This window comes from Trichoplusia ni, chromosome 10 (assembly GCF_003590095.1).
Source record: "Trichoplusia ni isolate ovarian cell line Hi5 chromosome 10, tn1, whole genome shotgun sequence".
In the NCBI taxonomy this organism is placed as follows: Eukaryota; Metazoa; Arthropoda; class Insecta; order Lepidoptera; family Noctuidae; genus Trichoplusia; species Trichoplusia ni.
In genome coordinates this window covers 2,382,496-2,404,074 of record NC_039487.1, presented here as the reverse complement: position 1 = coordinate 2,404,074, position 21,579 = coordinate 2,382,496, and the positions used below count along the sequence as shown (strand labels likewise).

General features: G+C 35.9%; 1 protein-coding gene across 3 annotated transcripts in view; it reads right to left on the bottom strand.

The window, feature by feature from the left end:
- Positions 1–7: 7 nt before the first annotated feature.
- The window catches only part of LOC113498335 (monocarboxylate transporter 10-like), an 85,893-nt gene continuing 64,321 nt past the window's right edge, over positions 8–21,579 (bottom strand). For 2 of the 3 annotated variants that reach the window (XM_026878322.1, XM_026878323.1), the window contains exons 2-11: positions 19,605–20,022; positions 9,686–9,859; positions 3,699–3,858; positions 3,284–3,591; positions 2,768–2,989; positions 2,352–2,489; positions 1,954–2,080; positions 1,645–1,751; positions 790–1,010; positions 8–391 (exon numbers count right to left, since the gene is read on the bottom strand). In XM_026878322.1, coding sequence (XP_026734123.1) covers positions 149–391; positions 790–1,010; positions 1,645–1,751; positions 1,954–2,080; positions 2,352–2,489; positions 2,768–2,989; positions 3,284–3,591; positions 3,699–3,858; positions 9,686–9,859; positions 19,605–19,887 — 1,983 coding nt within the window. In that variant the 5' untranslated portion in view covers positions 19,888–20,022 and the 3' untranslated portion in view covers positions 8–148. The remainder of the gene's footprint in view (positions 392–789; positions 1,011–1,644; positions 1,752–1,953; positions 2,081–2,351; positions 2,490–2,767; positions 2,990–3,283; positions 3,592–3,698; positions 3,859–9,685; positions 9,860–19,604; positions 20,023–21,579) is intronic. The other variant, XM_026878321.1, reaches the window with a different exon arrangement.

Genomic DNA, 21,579 nt, shown 5'->3' with positions numbered 1-21,579 from the left:
CAACACAATTGTAATAATAATTTAATAAATTATTGAACAATACACAATCGCTACTATTCACACACATGAAATAAATTAATGAGGTTATAGGTCATACACTAACCGATTTACTTTCTATTTATTGTCTGATTATTATTTCACTAGTATTTTATAGTGACGCCTCATTGATCACTGTAATCAGTCTATTATTTGTGTTATGGCACTTTTTCTTCCACTTGATAGAGTTTTTGGAGTGGATTTCTGGTGAGTTTGGGCGTTCCGGGATGGTTGATGCTTGCGGCGAAGAGTTCGCGACCACGACGGACCAGCGCCGGCCGCGCCGCTCGTTCAAGTTCGGTAGTTCGGCTATCAGATTATTTTCGTATTCACTTAACATTAAATAGTTTTCCACCTGTAAAAGAAAAAGGTGTAAGTTTAAGTAGTCATTAATAGGGCATTTTTGAATCTGCTTCATCTACAGCTATGACGCTGAAACTTCAATCAGTTTCTTAAACGTACGCCTAGAACTTGTCGGTTACTAATAATTGGGAAAATTACGATAGTGTCAGGTCATCAACTGAATGTTCGGTCATTATCTCTCTTTGACGGCCGCTTTCCTATTTAATGCACATTGTTTACTCTGCAATTGTTTTTATTAATATTCAATTGTATATCTACTGTATCTTTTATGCAATATGACTAGTAGTAAGCCAATGTGCCGAATTTTGCACATTTTCAATACTGTTGCCTGACCCCTCTAAAAACCACATGTACAAAACGAAACGAGCACAAACGCTCAACTGACATTACCTTATTACAACTAGTGATACAATCACCCCCGCAGTCTAAGTCTTCAAGCAGGTGCTCTGGTATATCCAGGTCTAGGTCAAGGTCGAGGCCTCCCTCCTCACTGATGCAGGTCAGCTCGGGCGGCACGTTTGGTGGTGGAGAGCCGAGAGTGCCGGGCCTAATGCTGTCCAACAGGAGGTCGCGACCTGTGCGACCTGGTGCTACTAATTCTGCTCCTAGAACTACAAAATACAAAAGAAGAAGAAAATTGAATGGTAGAAAAAAGTTGATTTATAGGTATGAATGTAGTGATAAGACCTCGTTTAAATGTGGTTTGCTTGAATACGGGTTATTGGTAATACACTTACCTACTTACGTAATATCGTTATTTTTTATGGATTCAAAGTTTGTATGTTTGGAGAAAGTTGTGAGTGAAACACGTTTAAGTATAGCTACATCTGAGCAAGAAAATATCTAGGTACCTACATAAATTCTGGTAAATTATTATGTTTCAACTTTTCGAGTTACGTACACTACGTATCGGGTTATTTAAAACTATACTTGCAAATTTACCTAACACTACGTTAATCAGATACCTATGTCAGGTCATGTTCGACGCGGACTGACTGCACTGAGGGTTCTGTACAAACTTCAAAAAAACTAATTTGCCAAACAAAATTGTCACTTGTCGATGTGAGTTCCGTGCTAGAAGTTGATTAAACTAGTTCTTTATTTTACTCCTTCAAAAGTATTACGGCTCAAGAGGATACAGCCGTGCCTTAGTAAGTAGGTAATAATGTTAAATTTTCAAGTTAGGTATTGAATCCCGAAAACATTTCAAATAATAATATCGCGTTGTATTAGTAAACATGTTACCTAATGCGGTGGCTGCGCCCGCGGCGGCGCGCGGCTCCCGGTCGCGACTTCTACTTCGCCGCGACGGTTCGCACGTCGACTCGCAATTTGCGGTACCCCCGTTTTCTCTGCAATTAAACAACAATGCGATACCGTCTAATTAATAGTTTAATTAAACAATATAAAACTCTTGTCCAGAGAAAGTTTGGACAGCAATGTTAATTGATCGTTAAATGTTACGTCCTTTCTAGTTAGAAATATAGGTAGGTATAATCATTTTCCTGTGTATGATGACGAACTATGTAAGGTGTATTATGAAGTTGTACTAACTTGGTGTGTTTGTGCGCTACACTGCGCCTATGAAGATCAATGCAGAAGAGAGATAGAGATCCGATGAGAGAGCAAGTCGAGCTAAAGTAGTAGCCCGCCTTGCCGCCGCAACCCACGTTTATGTACCCTGAATAAATAAATAAAAAATGATATAGATACCTACTTACCTATTAAATTTAAACATTTAAGTACTCAAGTACGTGCTTACCTACCTAAGTTTTAAAATTTTAAATCATCATCCCAAATCTTTTGGATACGGAACCTACATAAATATAGGTATTATCTAGCTGATTTAAATCGGTTAGCCTCCGGCAACACACGGAGTACTCAAACATTTATGATACGATAAAATCTTTATTGAATACATTAAATAGCTGTTGTTTATGCAATGTAATTACCTGATAATGGCACCCCTATGGCTATAGGAACGGCCTGTGAGCATTGCACGAAGCCCCAGGTGCGAGCGAAGTTGCGCGAGCGCACGCGTTCATACGTGTACATCTTCAGCGAGTAGTGGTAGCCTCCGCAGAATATACCTGAATACAAAAAGTATATATTATTACTGGTAGTCAAAGGCTTCGTTGCTCAGCTTCCATGACAGACAGAGAAAGAGACAAGTGGATCTATATTTGCATTTTTGTAACGAAGAGGGTTTTAGATGATTAATTTTCCTTTCTAATTTGTTTGACGGATACTTACGTACCTATTATATACTTGTGGAAGTCATTAGGATTCAATATTGCTATTAACTGGGAAAGAAACTACTTACTACCGAAAAAGTTAATTCCGAAATGAAAGAGTTGAGTTTATTTACCGTAAACCCAAGCAAACAGGACGTATCCCCTGTAAGAGCCCTCGACGGCCGTCAGGGCCATTGTCGCGAGTCCACAGACGAACACGGCGGCTTGTGTCAGGTACTGGCGGGCTATTCTACATTCTGCTGAGTTCTGACGCACCAACAACCCGAATGCTGCACATCCTACTGCCCAGGCCAAGCCCAGGTATGCCTGCAGGAGCTCCACTGTATCACCTAGACCTGGAACATATTCATCAATACTTTGAGAAATTTGGAAAAAATTAATCGAATCAAAAAGACCTTGTGTCTAGTTTATCACGGTTCATAACCAGTTCTCAAATGTTAGAAATCCATGCTTATGTATGCTTCTTGAAAAGTAGAGTCTAAAGTTTACGTATTTTCAATCACTACCATCTACTAGGACATAAGGACACCAATGCTGTCCTTGGAAAACATGCTATCTGCGTGATAAGTAGGTATGCAATGCTAGGGATGGACTAAGTTGGATTGCAAGACTAAGAAATAAGTATATACCTTCTTCTTCAGCATGATAAGCCAGGTAAAATATCGGCGTATTTATACCAAACGCCGATATTCCCGTTGACATCAGCAATATCCTCACTGTTTTTGACTTTAGTGTGGAGAAGTCGAAGAATGGCTGTCGGTCATCAGTTTTGTTTCTATCTTTCATCTTCCGTTTGATCTTATTCTGATTCTTAAGGTGCAATATCGCTCTTCTTTGTGGGTGATATAGAGATGCTGATCGATAGAATGTGCCCAATATAAATGTTGCAAATACTACCCCCGTCACAGCCTGCAGTCCCAGTCGCCAGCCTATCGCTCTGCAAGTTAAAATAAAATTTAAATATTTAAGGTGGAATTGAACTTCAAAGACTCTTAGATTTTTTAGATTGATCAAAGATACATTTCCAAGAAGTTAAACGTTTACCTTATGGCACCTTTGATGAACGTGGACATTACTGCGATCCCTAATCCGCTGCCGCTGACGATAAATATTTCGACGAGCTCTCGTCTCCGTTTGAAGTATTGCGCCACCATCAGCGTTGAACAGTCTCTTGTCAGGCCCACGCCCACACCGACCACCGTCCCTAAGAATACAATAACAACATTAGGCACGTACGATCGTAAGCAAGGAAGTTATTCAGTAAATAGGACTAGCTATTGGACGAAATCGATAAAATCTACGTAATGCATACTCGTAACCGTCTGTTGTAAAATAATGATAGATTTATCCAGTGTGATAACCAAATGCGTTCTCCTACAAATCTCAAACTAATGACAGAGTATCTACAACACTGTTATCTATTTATTTTCCTTAACTTTTATGCCTTCAAATGCATACTTAGGCACCTTGCATCATCAACTTGAGAACCACTTAAATATAAAAACTCATTCGTTGCACGGGAAAAATCTTTAATGAAGAAATCACCATGTTAATTTTATGTCTATTATGTAACATTGTTGCATATCAAGAGGAAAATTCTCGACTGCAGTACACTTGGAGCGCTTAATTCGTCCTACTTAAAACGAAACTTTAGGCTTAGTGAAGGAGAGACTTAGATAAACGAAGTATACTTCATCTCGCTTCAATAACGGAACTAGTCCTTATTGAAGAAAATATAGTACGGGTGCCCACTGCTCTACATAAACTCATGTACTTATTATTTATCTACAGTGGAAGTGTTGCACATTGCAAAGAGGAAGCGGTTGACACCTCATCCGTTCAGGATATCACCGCTTGTTAAATTTCGCAAGGGGAGTCCTCATATGACATGCAATAAATCACCTTTTGATTATTAAATAGCGAGTGCCAATTGATTCAAGGGTGTTCATGTATAATATACTGATTCTCTAGCCAATTGACAATAGAAAAAACACTCAAAACAATCGGGATGACAGGTCAAGGGTCTACGTGAATTATAAAAACTGTAAATTCCATACATTTGAGCGATATTTATTGACGATACCGAATATCGATTGTAGTGACTTGGCTATAGGTGTACTAGGTGTTCATTGTAAGTCAATACAATACGAAACCTAAATAAGTATCTTTTATTAATTGTTTATCGCAAAACAGATTCGATTGGACTTCCGTCGCGTACACATATTTAAAATTGTATTTTTTCCATTTTTTTTATCTAGCCCACTGTGTCCCACCGCTGGGCAAATTCCTCCCCCAAATCCTTCCACTTCCATTCTACTAAACGTAATAATTATTGTGTTAATATAATGGTTTAAAAAAAAAAGCTTTCTTTGACCCGCTCCGTAACCTACACATAGGATACACATTATGTATCTATTTACGTAGATCACCATTCATGATTAATTCAATGATACCCTAAATAGATTGTATTTATGTTTTATTAAATATACGTGATTGATTACATACATTAATATGCAAATTAATTGCAAGATACAAGAGTTAATTGTGGTATAACGGTTAACGTGGTTTCATAAATTAAAGATGTCTGAGGCAGCTTAATGTTATGCAAGCTGAGTTATATTCCTAATTAATTAATGTGGTCCGTTAGGAGGGCCCTGTAGTTTGATCTGTTAGATGCTGAAAGCTGGACTTTCTATTGCTAGAGCGATTGCAGAAGCGAGACGGAATTCTACCGCATTATACTAAATAGGTACTTCGTATCCTAATATGTGCGTAGCAGCGTTTAGCTCCTATGATAAGGGTCCTTTCACACAGACCGGCTCGGAGAGGACAGCAGATTCTTATCACATTGAAAACAGAGTTTTTAGTATTTGTAGTAAGGTTTATCTTTGCGTGTGCACTGCTTTTGACATTAAGAATGCTTGAACGCGCTTGGTGTGAAATAATAAGAGGAGCTGACCGGCTCCGATCGCGTACTTTTTCCGGTTCGCGCAGCCGTTCGGCTTCAATTGCATGCTCTTTCGCGCTCGCGCAGCCGATCGACTCCAATTGCGTGCTTTTTCTCGCTCGCGTAGCCGATCGGCTCCGATTGCGTGCTCTTTCTCGCTCGCGCAGCCAATCGGCTCCGATTGCGTGCGCGCCGCCTCACGCCGACCGTCATTTTGATAGCTGCGAGTGCATCCGACCGTCTCCGAGCGCACCCGCTTCCAGCCGGTCTATGTGAAATAGTTGGCGGCTCCGCTCCGACCAACTCCAAGCGTATACGATCCGGTCTGAGTGAAAAGAAAAATGCGCGCCGATGCTCTCCGAGCCGGTCTGTGTGAAAGGACCCTAAAAAAGATAATCAATGTCAAAACGCGTGTGTCCACCAAGCACGATGGTTCGTGGCTTCGATACCCGCGTAGGACAAGCATTGATGTGATCCACGAATGCCTGAGTTTGAGTGCCTTTGTGCCATGGCGGAATAACCGGCAACACTTAGAAAAAATACGAGCAGACGTTTTTTACATTGTGTATGCCATCTGTATTTTGTAAACAAAGCAAAAATCTGTGTCTAATTTAGTGTTTGTCTCGACTCTGTAACTGATGATACTTGGACAGATGTTACACAGAATTAAAGCTCGGGTCGGTTTTGATAAGTTAAATCGTGAAGAAACGCGAACTGAATTTAATAAGTATCAGACGAAATAGGTACAACTTGTGAGAAACGCGCGACTTGTAATGTGCGATAGACAGTGCAATCATGTTTATTCAGTAAGTGCTTTTGTTCGGATTGAGCTGCATCATACGGCTGTTGGCATCTTGGATTCTAGACGTTCTCTATTTTATATTTCCATGAATGGGCTATCGGCTATCGCTAAATCTATCGTTGATACCCATTGAATACGAACCGATAGATCGCATTTATTTGCCACGATGATATTTTTATATCTTTGAGTTATAGCGCTTTGAAAAATTGTCTTTTTAATGTAAAGATTTATGAGCTCGAGTGTATAGGTTAATGTATAAACAAATTAAAGGGTGCATCTAACTAAAAAGTAGCGGTTTGCTGGAATTGCAAGTTGTGGTAATGATTTAGCATTACGTACGTAACAAAAAATATGCAGCTTTATCTGATCTCGATATATATATATAAGATAAAACATAAGAAAATCAATTTCCTTTTGAAGAATCGTATTCCTACCAAGGATAAGGAATCAAAAGTAAATTTAATTCACCAATACCCATGAAAATACAACATCTAACGAAAAATATAGGTAGATAAATAGTTCCAGTACTCAAGAGGCATTAAGTAAGTCGTTATTAGATGAAATTATACCTCATAAATAAGCTCTCGCTCAATGTAGCCAATAAAAGTGAGGTCAACATAAAACCCGATTGTTCAGCTAATTCCCTATCAGCAGTTGACTAACCTACTTGGATAGGGATTTTATTTCGTCGTATGTGGCAACCAACCTATATTACCTACATATATTCTACGCACTCACATCAATACTGTTAGAGATTTAGCCTTGACGTAATTAGGGATGGCACGAGGTGATCCGAGATTTTCTATTTTGATATAGAAATTTCCGAACGAAACTTGAGAATATTATTGTATTTTATGAATGATGATCTAGAATTTATGTGATAAATTATTTCAATATATACCTATATTATGATGGAGCGGGTTACCAACTCACGTATTTATCGATATTGCCCGACAAGTTTCGGGCCCAACCGGAGTCCTTAATCATTAGCTGAGGCGGCAGTATTGCGAGTCGAACTATATCTTATTTTAAATACGTATGAAAATGTTGAAATGGATAAATTAAAAAGTATCTACTGTTTTTTTTACAAACGAAAAGAAAAGTCAGTTCACAATAAATGATAACCCTTACCTAGCAGTGAAACACATAATCGGTTACAAAAATGCTGTATAAAGAGTATCAACAATCGATTAATCCGCTTTAATACAATCCCTCGAAATCCGAATCGATTAAAGTTATCGATACAAATAGAAGTATCATGCATTTCTATGTTGGGATCATGTCCATTACCGAAGCAATAGCAATTGCTTTGATATTATTGTCGATGTTACAGCTTCCGTGAAGTGCTGTCGTTACTCGCACATTCATTGCTCGTTGCATTTGCAATAGCCGTTACAATGTCAATAGAAATATCAGTTTGTACTGCATCCATACCGATTTATTCGATATCATTGGCATTGGTTGCGTTATAACTGTCGACGAGTATATGACAATAGTAGGTTATTTCAACTGCAGATGTTACAATTTCTAGTTGAGGTTGTTTGTAAAGCAATTGTGATTTCACTTTTCATGTTTATAAACCTTGGTGATTATTTTTACGCTATCACTGCGCAGGAATTGCACGTCGTATATTCGTAGATACTTTAAATCAAATACTTTCTTAAAAACATATGTAAAATTATGAGCACGCCAGTTTAGATAAGTTATTATTTTATAAATTATTAATATTCACTTCTTCTTTCGTAAATATTATTTTAAATATAATATACTCTAAAACCAAGTAAGAAATTAAGAAAATATCATGTTTTATTGAAGAAGTAGGTATGAGTATAATTGCGATTTTATATTGTTACTTCCTTTTCACTAGAGCAATATTATTCTTAATGAATGTTGAACTAAGTTTTAGTTCTGTTATAATAACAGTCAACTTAAAGTTTTGTGGTTTGCATACCAACACCAACACGGGTTAGTTAAAGTATAGAAGTGGTGTATTACGGGGCGGTAGCGTCCCAATTTAAATGCTAATGCCTCTGCCGGGCGCCAACGCGTTATCCTTGAAGATAGAGCTAGCTTACTGTGTGCCACGCAATGCAGTTAGCTTAGAATCATTTTTATGAAACACTTTAGCTCTCAGAGATGGAACGAGTTTGTCTAACGCCCTTTTGAGCTCACAGGCTCTACATTTTCTTTTTAAAAGAAAAAAGTTTTCTTCATTTCTTATTTGATTAGTAAATCATATGAATTTTGCTTGCCAAAGTGTTCCAATTGAGTTCGTTATTTGAATTATTAACTCAGACCAAAATACTACGTCATATAGTATAAGAAAAGACATAAATAATTCATTTTAACGAAACGCTCGGTTTTTAATTCAATTACTTTAAGTAATTCATTTTGATTCATCGAATAACTGACATTGAATTTGAATTATAATAAAGTTTCAATTTGATGGTGTAGTTACACAAATGTTGGGTTATTTATAAATAAACCAAATCGACTTGTAGGTATCCCTTTGAAGTTCACTAAAACGAGTTTCGGATATGAATCTGTTGAAATAAATTGAGTTGTCAGAATCTGCGTGTGTTGCGTTTTCAGGCATTAACGTTCCAATTATTTATTCTGTGTTAATGCAAGTGTACCTGCACGCCTTGTACTGGATTCCTTACGACATTTTAGCGAGGTTTAGTTCATCGTTAATTAAATTCGGCTTGTTATTGACATTGCGCTTCTTGTATTTAAGAACGCACTTAATTGGCAGTGTTGTGATATCTTTAAATTCTACCTACGAATGTTTGTGTGTGAATAGCGTACATTGAATAACCTACACTATTGGGTATTATGTCGAGGTTATTTGGTTCTCTCAAGTATTTAGTCAAGATTAAGAGGTAGATAAGATTTTCTGATTTATTAAGACATTAAATAGGCATTAAGAATAGAATACAATATTTATCTTCTTGCATTTTTTTTTAAGAACGAAATACGGCTGTTTCTCGTTTACTCTTAAATATTATTTGGTGTACCTGATGACATATACTACAATACTGTGTAGTAGGTATCCATGGGTGATAGTCACCTGACCATAAAAAACCACGAAAAACGCACTGCGTTCTATGTGTCGCGGGTAGAATCCCCGCGTAGGACAAGGTTTTGTGTGATCTACTAATGCTTGCCCTGTTTCTGGATGTTTATGTGACTTCAAAGTTTGTGAAACACCCGCGACAAAAGAAAAAAATATCGTTCATGCAGGTCTCGTATTAAAAAAAGAATTAAATATATTATACTGACCATAGCTGAAGAAGAGCTGGTGGAACTGCGTGGCGAAGGAAGTAAAGAGGCAGCCGAGGGCGGCGACGAGGCCGCCTACGACAGCGGTGACGCGCGTCGACTTGCGCACGCACAGCGCAACCGTCACCGGGGAGAGGGCCAGCGACACACCCGCTGACAGCGCACCTAGGCATCCTGGAACACAGATAATTTATATTCAATGGAAATGCTGCGGAAAATGCCTGGTCACATTTGATATATTCTTTTAAGAACGGTTTGTAACTTACAAGTAATCATCAGTAAAACATAGGTAAAAGAAATACTTTTCTAAAAGAATTAGAAAAATATTTCTCGTACATCTGGTTGTAATAAGTTGATCAAGAGTCTTTATATCGGTAACCGCAAGATATTTAGTAAGGTTCTCCTAAATAAGACATTATTCAAAATACATCGCTAGTGTAATTTGAATAATGTCTGATTTAGGAGAACTCCAGAGGCAATAAAATGTTACAGACTTAAAATTTCAAAATTGGGGACTATAAAGTCACACGCACATGTTTCATTTAAGTAAATAATTATTTTAATAATGAGCCCGCTGAACTTCAAAACAATTAGGAAAACACGCAGAAAACCTCATAAACCAGAGCCTAAATTATCATTCCTGTGTAAGTGCAAACTGTGTGACATAACCGACCTTTTCGGTGTCCTTAAATTAAAAAACGTGAATAGTGTTTTGTTTTCACACGACTATACTCGTTTCAACACTTCACAAGAACTTAAAATAAGTATGTTAGATGGAAACAAAAGACTTCGATCCTTTGCTCTCTAAATTTTCTAAAGATTTTCTCTACAAATCCAATAGTCAAAGTTTAGTGTTCAAGTTGTCCACGCCACGTTTTTGCTTACCAAGTAGCGTTCGGCAACAAAAAAAGCTCATGATGTTTATTGTTATCTGTCGTCGGCGTCGTAAAGATTCGCGTGCAAGCATTCCGACTGCCTTCTACGGACGCGTGGCTTCGACAGGGTTGTCACAAACGAGACGAATCTCAAATTTATCCACAAAATATTTATGAATCACTTTTTATGTGTTAAGCGACAGCGTATATAAATTGATGTTATTTTATAAGTTGAACGAACAAAGTGCATTTAATGTTTGTTTCGACCTCATGAATTCGATTTTGAGATTTATTTTGAGACTGAAATGTTTCTTTTGCAGCTCGTTTTGATAATGTAAAATGATATGCTGAACTGACATCGAGTGTGATCGCGCTTGAAATTTATGGTGTGGTTGTTATTAATTGTGAGTTGTCTCCTTTTTCGGTACACTGGTCTTGATTTGTTTGGTCGCTATTGTTTCATCTTACATATATGAAGTATTTAAGTAAAAGACGCATTTATTGTCAGCCAGGGAAATCTTTTCTTCAAACTCATTTATACCCATGACTGAAGTCCAATTTTGTAGTAAGGTAGGCTAAATGTCTCTGTTTGAGTTTCGTCAAACTTTCTGGATTTGTTTATTTTCTTCAACAATTCGAAATACCGAATTGATTTTGTTCCTACAAAACATTCGAATTCGATTAAAAGTCATGTTCAACTTTTACTTTGACGTACCAACCCTAAGCCCATTGCTACGACAATGGCTGGCACTTAATATGAAACTTGACACGTTAGTTAAATGGAAATTATTGACATAAAAGGCCTTTTAATGTTTAAATAGTCCATTAAACTGAATGATCACCGCTACCGAGAGATTCATTATCTGACTGGCCATCTGTTATAATTTTAACAACTCATGTATGAGAAAAAACCTAGTCAAGTGCGAGTCGGATTCGTGACACTGAGAGTAACGTACAAATGGGCTAAAAATTGAGATTTATTTGTCTGTGGTCTTCATGCCATGGTGCTTATACAGGAAATAGAAATACATCATCTCTGAAAGTGTCAATTGTCTTGCTATCGCAATTCATGACATACAACCTGGTGATGAAGAGATGGTCAGACTTTGGGTACGGACCCCTAAAAACTAATTGGTAAAGGTAATAACCATAAATTACTGAATTACTCTGGTTTAATAACACTTAATAATATATGAGGCCAAAAAATATGACATTACTAATCTCTCTAATACATAAAATAGGGTAGCTGCTTTACTCAATCGAAAAATTTAGTTATATTTTGTGTGGGCTTATCTTATCAAAGCCTTCATCAAGCAATGTGTATGATTACAACGGTATCAAAAAGTCTTCGTGGGCTTTATAAGGCAAATCAGGCTCTTTTATCCCATGAATAACTCACTTACTTAAAGAAAAACTCTTGTTTAGGAAATCCCAAAATCATAGAATCTTTACTTATTTGCTTTAAGATGGATGATCTATTCATCTGCTTATCTCTTATACTTGACGACTCAAACACTGATCTGATCTGGCTGAGACTCTATCAACTGATAACAGATATATTATATTAGCGACGAAATTGCAGAAAAATCAGTTCTATATAAAAAAAAATATCTGTATCTACTGCACCTATAAGCTCACATTGTATGATTATTTTTAAGCTCATTAAAACCAGTGCTTGACTGCAAACTGTCCAAATGACTATCACGATGTGGATAATTGTCGTTTGAGTTAGAGGAAAACTCTGTTTTCCAGTCCAACTTTGTCCAACGCTGCAAGTGATAGCAAGACATAAACGCTATTGGCACAATGTGCACGGGACATAAGAGTGCTATACTAAAACGTGATAACACCAGTAAGGTAAGTATATAGTTGCAAATCCCTTGAAATAAATTTTCTTCCTGTATGTATGTATATATGTTATATGTATATATGTTTTCCAAACTACAAGTAAATTTAATGCATTTCAATATCGGAAGAGTCAGTTGTTGAACAGATAACTTATTCAGGAGCTTACCACCGCTTTTTAAAAGAGGGATGGAGTTATGCGCAGTTTAGAGGGTGTCCCTCTTCCACAACTGCAACACAAATACTTCAAGGTTTGGTGGCAGACGCGCTGAACTTTCTGCTCTCCCATCCATTATTATATTACCATACGATGTATGATTTTCTATCAAGTTGGACTGCATAGTTTCGAAACAGTTTTGAACTGATTTTACTTCGTTATTTTTCTATATATGTATATAAGATTGTCAATATTTTAGCTTCGTGCATGTTCTGTGCAAAAATATGAAATTTAATAAGTGTAATTTGTAAGAACATAGGTATGTATTTTGCTGAATAAGAAAGTAATAGTAAGAAAGTTTAAATAGATTTTATAGACGACCGAACGCTTTAAAGCATCTCTGTGCAATTGAAACGATTCCAGCAGTGAATTAAACTGTAACAATAGAACCTAGTAAAGCGGATAGTCTTTAAACTTCAAAAGTACGTCATTTTATAAAGAGCAACAAAGTCGAGCGATCTTTAAGAGCTATCCAAGTAAGATAACACAAACATTGAGTGTATTACAGTTGCAATTTTGTGCGGGCTTTGTTTTATGTCAAACAAACATTCCTATTGAAAAGCTTTACGGTCGACCGAGACGGTTTTGAAGTTCGTTGACATTTTAACAAGGATCGTCAATGAAACATCGGCCGCACATCTGACGAATAAATCTAAGACATTGTTTAGTCTACATCCACGAATTGATGAGCGAGATGCGATTCCCATCTGTCGCTCTGTTTCGAAATTTTGACTCTTTTATTTTCTTTATGCGTAAGTAATTCTACTTCGAGAAGAATCTGTTTGAAACGATTGCGAAGTTACATTTGAAAGAAGAAAACAATTTCAGTTCGAAATGTACTGTTTGGCTGAAGGACTTTTAAATAAAAACTCTTTACTTTGGTTAAAAATGAAACTTTGTATGAAAAGCGAGTTGTAAAGACGAGATATATCGCTTTAAATAGAACTTGGGCTTATCCTTTCAACTGTGGAACATATAAAGTAAGATTTCGGTCGTCTCAATGGAATCGAAATAAAGAAATTGTGCAGTCTCATCGTCTAGTAAATCGGCAAGACTGTTTGTAAGTTATTTTGAGTCATATCGGACACTATCAGCTAATATGTACCATAAAAAGAAATGGAAAAAGTATCTCAATTACTTTAACAATATTTGCTTTTCTTTTCAAGAGTTTCGTTGGCGACCCTTTACAATTAACAAGTTAAGACATTATCTGTTCAAGAGTTTGTAAAAAATTGGTTTTACTGTGTTTAACTTTTACGCGCCATTGTTGACGGCAAGGGGAGATTCTGTGAGTTTATGATGCGACACATGCAGCTGTGTCCATCAGCCTGCATTTTACGGACTTTAATGTTAGTCATAACAGCTGTTCTTGACAGTTTTCCGTTAGAACTAACGTTAGTGTTTTAATTTCAGTGCTTTTGCAATTAGTAAACTAAGCAAAGTACTATTTTAAGAAAATGGTAGATATTTCATGACAAAATGAAGAGTACAGGGCCCTGATTCTGCTATTTTACAATGGCCGATGAATTAATGACAATTGGATTAAATTTGAAATTATTCCTATTCTCTTAAGTATTTTAATAATACTAATAATACTTTAATTTCCAATACTATAATTAGAAGTTAATTGTATTGACCTTGAGTATACCGTCCTGCAGTGAATTTCCAATTTTTGTGTAGAAAAATGCTTAAGAGAATACGAAAATTGTCATTTTAAGCCAAATTTCATTAATTCATCGGCCGTGGTAAATTGCAGAATTGGGGTATTTGCACTTTCCCAGCTGTGGGATTCAGAACCATTATATAGAAACTAACAATAACAATATTTCGAAATAGAAATATAAATGCTTCTTTTACTGGTTAAATATTTTTCCGAGAACAGGCCAACCTTTTATGATATTACTTAATAGCTCCCATTTTGGAAAGGTGCCCGATAAATGTTTAGCTTGCAACCTGTCTAAGAGAAGACTAATAGCATTGATGACAACTTACAAAGCTAGGTTATTTTTACACCCACATAAAATACAAGTTGATCTCTTTAATATTTTCTTGTTTTACTATCTCGTGAGGCTCGTCTCTTATTGCGAGGTAAATGTAGTCAGAAGTTGTCAAAAAGGTTGTATACCAATATTCATAAACAACAATATCAAGGAAAATAGAAAACTTTCGCGGCGCTACAATAAAATTATACGAAGCATCTACCTTCTTAGGAAGTTATAAGGCTCGGGAATTTTGTCTCCTGTAAGTATTTGAGCATAAATAAATTTGGAAAAATACGTTTACAAAAAAACAATATAATATTCTCAATTATTGAAACTAAATGTTTTCAATAAAAAGCTTGGGTACTTTAAGTGGTCTCTTTATTCTTTTTTTAAAACAAAGCCAATCAGGGTGTGTGTTTAAATTAGTTTAGTGGAATCTAACAATTTTTTAGTGGCGTTATTACAGTCTGCGCGGTTTTTTCAAGCCATTCGATAAGAAATATTGCATTCGTGTAAGAGAGATGAAGCTACGCGTGTGGTGCGTGCTGTCTCGCTTACCCTATAACAACAGTCCTTCAAAATTCGCACAGTACAAGACCGTTTGAAACGTTCTCCAATTGATTAATTTTATTTGTAAAGTTTGTATAAGGCACATTTATCATTTTTCAATTTCTTTACCCAAAAGGGATTGTTGCTGATGACTTGGCATTATCTTTTGAATTAATGTTGTCGCCCCAATAAATTCAGAACTGACAAACTTTGATACTTTATTTTACTAAGTTTGGATTACAATTTGACTTGTAACAACAAGTAACAATGCTTTTTTTTTATCAAATGAACAGGTTTTAAAATGTAGGTCTCCAATCAAATTACTTATTTTTTTAAGGTTTTTCGTTCCCGTTACTTTACTTTTCTTCATTTCTTATGGAAATAAAACATTTTAAATTATTTAATTTAAGGAAAATTATTTAGGAAGTTTATTGGTCGCTTCATTTTTTTTGCAAATGCGGGTGAATAAACTCTCCAACCTTATCACTCAAGGTGTGAAGTGATGCCGTAATTGATTAATAACGACGAAGAAATATAATAAATCTGGCGTTAATATAAAAATATCAGCAAAAAACGAAGGAAATTATAATCTCTCGTCAGTCAAGACGTCGCTCATGTTATCATGGTGTCTGACAACCAGCTGAAACATATTAAACCTTCTTTAAGATGATAAATGTACGTATGAGGTCGTGTTTTGTACAGTCAGTAACGAAATTTGCAGATTTACAAAACACAAGAGACTCTACTACGGTAGAATATCTTGTGCATGTGTATGGAATACCTAATCTAAAATTATCTTTATCTTTTTCAGTATGTATCGTTTTTTAATCTTGTTTTTATTTTTAATTGGAAATTGAGACCAATGAATTTGGTGATAACGCCTTAGAACCAAATAAAACAATGAATTGCTATTATAGTTGGAAGCTTTTTTCGTTTTATTGTTTGTGAACTAGCTAACTTGTATTCGACTGTTGTTGCCGACTCTACGTATTCGACGAGTTTGGCTGTCAGGCGCGTCGCCCCGATCCTAATAAACGATTCCCGATGATTGACATTTGGGGGATCACCCTACTGTATCAGTTTTCAGATATGCTGAGGAATCATTATTTTTTTGGTGTCACATGGTAACAGACTAAATAAATTCTTTTTTGTAGATATTTCTCAGTTTTTCTTTACGTTTTTTTCTTAATTCGGATTTATGTTAGACATTTCTATTTTGTTCAGCGTAAATTGTGTGTAGCGATACTGTTCACAGTCCATTAGCGATTCAATCAACATGTTTATTAATTTCCTTCGTATATGTTAACTTTGCTGTATTATTTACTTCAAAATGTTTATTATGTCTTTAAATAATTTTCTATAAATAATTTAATGTAGATTCTATAAAAATGTAAACACACACTATTCAGATTGATTCCAATTAATCATTTTTAAAAATAAACCCCCAGAAAACAATTGACCATCAATGATGTTTCTCCCCGCATTGTTTAGAAGTATAATCTGTTTTTAATTCCGTCCATAGAGTTTTCTTATCAACCAACAGTAAAATCAAATGTTACTTAAAGAACCTCCTTGTTTCAGCCGACCTCATAAAACAACTAACATCTCGCTTCCATTGGTAATCAATTCTTGAGGATCACGCTAACATTATCCGTTTTTATCGTCTTTTATTTTTACGACCCACTCGTGATAGTATAGGCTTTATAGTAAGTGGTAATACGATCTTTTTTATTTACAGGCTTGTGGTTATATTATTGTTTCATAAAGGTTTTTTGTTCAAGAAGAATTTAACTAAGGATGAAAGGGCGGTCGGCATCATTTTTAGCCGATTTTAAAAGAAAGGATGACGACCTCATCTCTGACTTTTTTTTTGTTATGTACCGATTACTATGGATCTCTCATCCGATTAATCTTTATATTTTTTTTGTCACATGAGAATCTTTAATTAAGCCTAATTCATTCTGTGAGTTGAAATAAGTTTCTTCGCTACTCTAGTACAAAATTATTCAAAATCGTAGTCAGCAATTTTTCATATGCGACACGTTCCACCAATTTTAATATTAAGACGTCAGAGGACAATGCCTTGTAAATTTTCTGCTGTTTTAAGTGTATATACAAAGCTTTATGTTATGTTAGGGAAAAATAAAGCTGACAGTTCTAGTGATGCATTCTTGGAGGGTCGTTCGCAAATTTTCTGCTTAACTGACAAAAAAGTACTAGAGTATATGTCGAGATTTAATTTTATTTTTTTATACAAGAATCTCCTCTTCTTCACATGATAAAAATTGTTAAGCAATTCTTGTAACAACGTGACACGTGTCGCCTCTGAATTTTCATATCCAGTGTTACAAGATATTCCCTTTGTTACTTGTTATACCTTTGCAGATGACAAATAACGATAACAAAGCCAATGCTTATGAAATATGTCGTCATTCCTCTCCCAAGTAAAGTGATCTACGTGTTGTCAAAGTTTGAGAGGCCCGCGATTCACTCAAGTGTATTTACATGCGTACAGAAAAATATTTGAACGTGGGAAATCGTAAAAGCGTCTACGGGAGCATTGAACTGAGGTATGCCCTGAAACTACGGATTGTAAGTCAATTATAGGCTATGATCATTAAAATATCGGATTCTGTGTTTCTGAAGAAGAGGACCGCACTAAGGAAATATCACTTACGTCACAGATAGTTCCAAAAATCACAAATCAACACCAATCTGAATTAGAACAAGAATTTGTAGATCACACGATGGATAGTCCAGTGCGAAGTCTTTAAATGATTTCTTTCATTCACGTCACTCTCCCACACTCGCAATATTGATACTATACATATGTAAGATGATGCAGTACCTATGGCTCGGACTGCTCGGAGAATGGTGTTTGTTCGGGTATTAATATGATATGTCAGGGGTAGTTAGGTATATATGAACTCTGCAAAATAACAGGTACAAAAGAAACACGAATATGTGTAACCTGTCAATTATCGATTTCAATTTTCAGGTACTTCTCAAAAAATGCTACGTTTCCCTGTATTTACAAAACATGATGAAAGGGTTAATTTACATGGTACAAACAAAAAGGGTACATACTTCGTGTATATACAGTACACTAAAGAATTCTGTTGAATAAACTTTCATTGTATTGGACGCCTTCCAAATAGGTTGTAAAATGTTTACTGATTCGCGGAGAAAAATAAATATTGTGGCAAATAATTACTGTGGTGTTAATTGTTGTGACACTTCGTAAAATATTGGTTTATTGCTTGAACAAACAATTTATTCTTAATTAAGTGATTCACGAATACCAATTAGCTATAGATAGATATATTTCTTTGTTTAATGTTATATTTATTTCCCTTTCTTTATATTGAAAGATGGCAATTTGGGAGAGGCTTATGCCCAGCAGTTCATGAATCGATAGATGCTGACAGATAATGGGTATACTTAAGACATTAATATCATTAAGAATTGAATGTGATTACGAAATACAACAAAGTATTCGCATTTCTAGCTCTTCGTATACAGGTTAGAGAGAACATTTCAGCATAATCATTTAATCACATGTTTAAAATTACACGCATACCAAAGGTCTCGTAAAACTTTTGAATATTTGCTTGTGTAACTGACGTGTTAAAAGGGACATAAGAATGCTAACTAAAGGTGTCTATTGATGTTTGTTAAAGTTTAACAGCAAGCGTTAAGTCCGGAACAGGTACATTGGATCTGTATTAGTAAGCTTTGTTTAACAGAAAAAGATGTATAATATGAGAATGTGTTTAACAAAAACTGTAGGTATTACTTGTGGTGAACCATATCTATAAAAAAAACGTTGGGAATCAATCCTCTTTTATACTTCTGTTTTCTTTTTATAACAAATATCTTGTGCGGAAAGCTACCGGCCTATTATTTTCCTCACAGACGATGTCGTTACCATTTTGACCTGTGCGGTGTCTCATATTTTCAGTAATATGTCAATTCGCAATGATTTATTAGACTTATGATATATGAGGTAAACCTCAAAATAGAATTGATTTGGATACAGTAACATTAAGGTTGATAATGATATCGTATTGCTTTTTCTTCTACAAAAACATATTCTTGAAATAGAAATAGAAAAAGTATTTCTAAAAGACTTTTTGTTCTAATGTTCTCTTTGATTATATTATGTTGTGCTATTTTAGTAGTCTTGCGCAATTAATCGTAACAGTAATCGAACGTAAATGTACTCCAGTTAATTTATTACACTCTTTGAATGTTGGGATTAGAACGCAACACATATAATACGCACTACATATCAGTCCAATAGCATCTTAAAAATACACTTATTTGACTAGCACTTAAATAGATACATTTACATCCCTTTATTGAACAACAGTCGATTTTAAAAATTCTTTGTTTTTTGACACACACCTTACCACTTTTTAATTGTTTGCTGTTAGGGCGTTGTAGTATACCTGCTTGCATGCGAGTTTCCGGCCCAAACCGTCTGACGGTCTCGACCGCGAGCACTGCGGCGGCCTGGTGCAACCCATGCGCTAGGATCTGCGCGAGAGTGGCGGCCGCGGCGACGCCCCATCCCCAGCCGCCCTCGGGGTAGTAGTGGCGCGTGAGCGTGAGCAGCTGGCGCGGGTCGAGCTTGGTTTGGCGCGTGGGCACGCCGCTCGCCGCCTCCAGCACCAGCGGCAAGGACCGCGTGCGCAGCAGCGGCGCGCCGCCCGACGACCATGACTCTTCCATCAATGCGCGAGCGCATCATGCGCCGGACGCATCACCGCCGCTCCGCACTCACTCCGTCGCGCTCTCTCATGTCCGACACATCACTTTTCTACACTTTTATGATTGGCTTTTGTTTTTCACGTTTTATATTAAAACCTAATTAAATCATAAAGCATAGTTATACGGCTTGTTAAACCATACCGATTATTTCTGGAGGATCACCATTTTAATGTAATACTGAGACAAACTTGAATTAACTTTATATTTTAAAAGAATTTTTGTCTATAACACGCAATAAATTTACTATTGTGAGGGAGGCTATAAATACTATAAGAATTAAGACGAACCAATCGAGTTAGCTGGTTGTATAAATGTGCACACGGCGGGGTGTGTAGAAGGATGGTTTTAGATACAATCGTCGAAAGACGCGTCTGTCTGGCTAGACAAACATAAATCTCCACGAAATCGACCATCACTTAAATACACTAAATCTTTACCGACTATCTTGCATTAGTTAGATTATTGTTCTAAAAGACAGTTGTAGGCAATTATACTAAAACACTGAACATCGAATTTGTCTTCAAAAGTTGTAAGTTCAGCGCCGAAGCTACGTGAATTTCTATTCTACGTTCTCATAAATAACATGCGAATAAAACTCGAGCAATATCAAATATTTTTGTCGTCAATTTATAAGCGTCGTTATAAACGACACATAAAAATTTAAGCTGAGGGACAAAATGAAAAGCTATAACAAAATATTATGATTTACGAATAACGTAAATTGTAACTGAAGTTTGAAGAAAAATGTATGTTGATTTTCATGTCTATACATAGATTGAGTTATTTTGTAAGAGTGGCTGGTCGTTGAAAATTAATCCTATATTACGTACAAAAATATATAATTTTATAACGTCCAAAACAATTGACGCAAATCCTCAACAAAATTCATTTAACTGGCGCACATGTGAATAGTTTATTTGAATGAATATTTTACATGCGCGAGTGCGTCCGATGGTTGCAGTAAACCTTATTAACATTATTGGCACACACGTTGCTGTAGAATGACAATGTGACAAATTAGAATTGAATTTCAAAATTGCCTAATTAATGAGGCATTCAATATGAATAGAGCTGTTTCTATTTACCTACAAATAATATAAAATGTAAAGGAATTTGTAATGCTCATTAAATGAATAGGTAAGTAATTCTTGTAATTAAAAATAATATTTCGTTAAATTAAGAAGCGTTTCAGTCAAGACTACTCGATAAAGAGTAAGTATTAACGCAAAATAAATATTCGAGAGCTCATTAATTGCATGTTCGTCATTCCGTGATGACCTCTACTTGGGCAATTAATACATTTATAAAGATGATGATCATTAACTTGCCAAAATCTTTTTGATTTATGTCTGTGACTCACTGAGAAAAATAGCCCGTGGTTTTTATATCATAATTATGACATAAACTTGTTATAACGCTCATCAGTGATGTTTTCTTGTTTAATTTATATAAACAGTACATCAATCAAAGTTTATGGAGATAGAGGAAATCTGATCGATCAATGAAATAAACAGACTGTAAGACTTATTTGTTACATGAAGATAATGTTCTGTGTAATAACATGACTTGTTACAGTTTTCGTCGATTAAATGGTGTGGAAACTGTGAAAAGATAGTTGATAGGCCGGCTGCGGGCAATGCGAGCGTTGCGGGC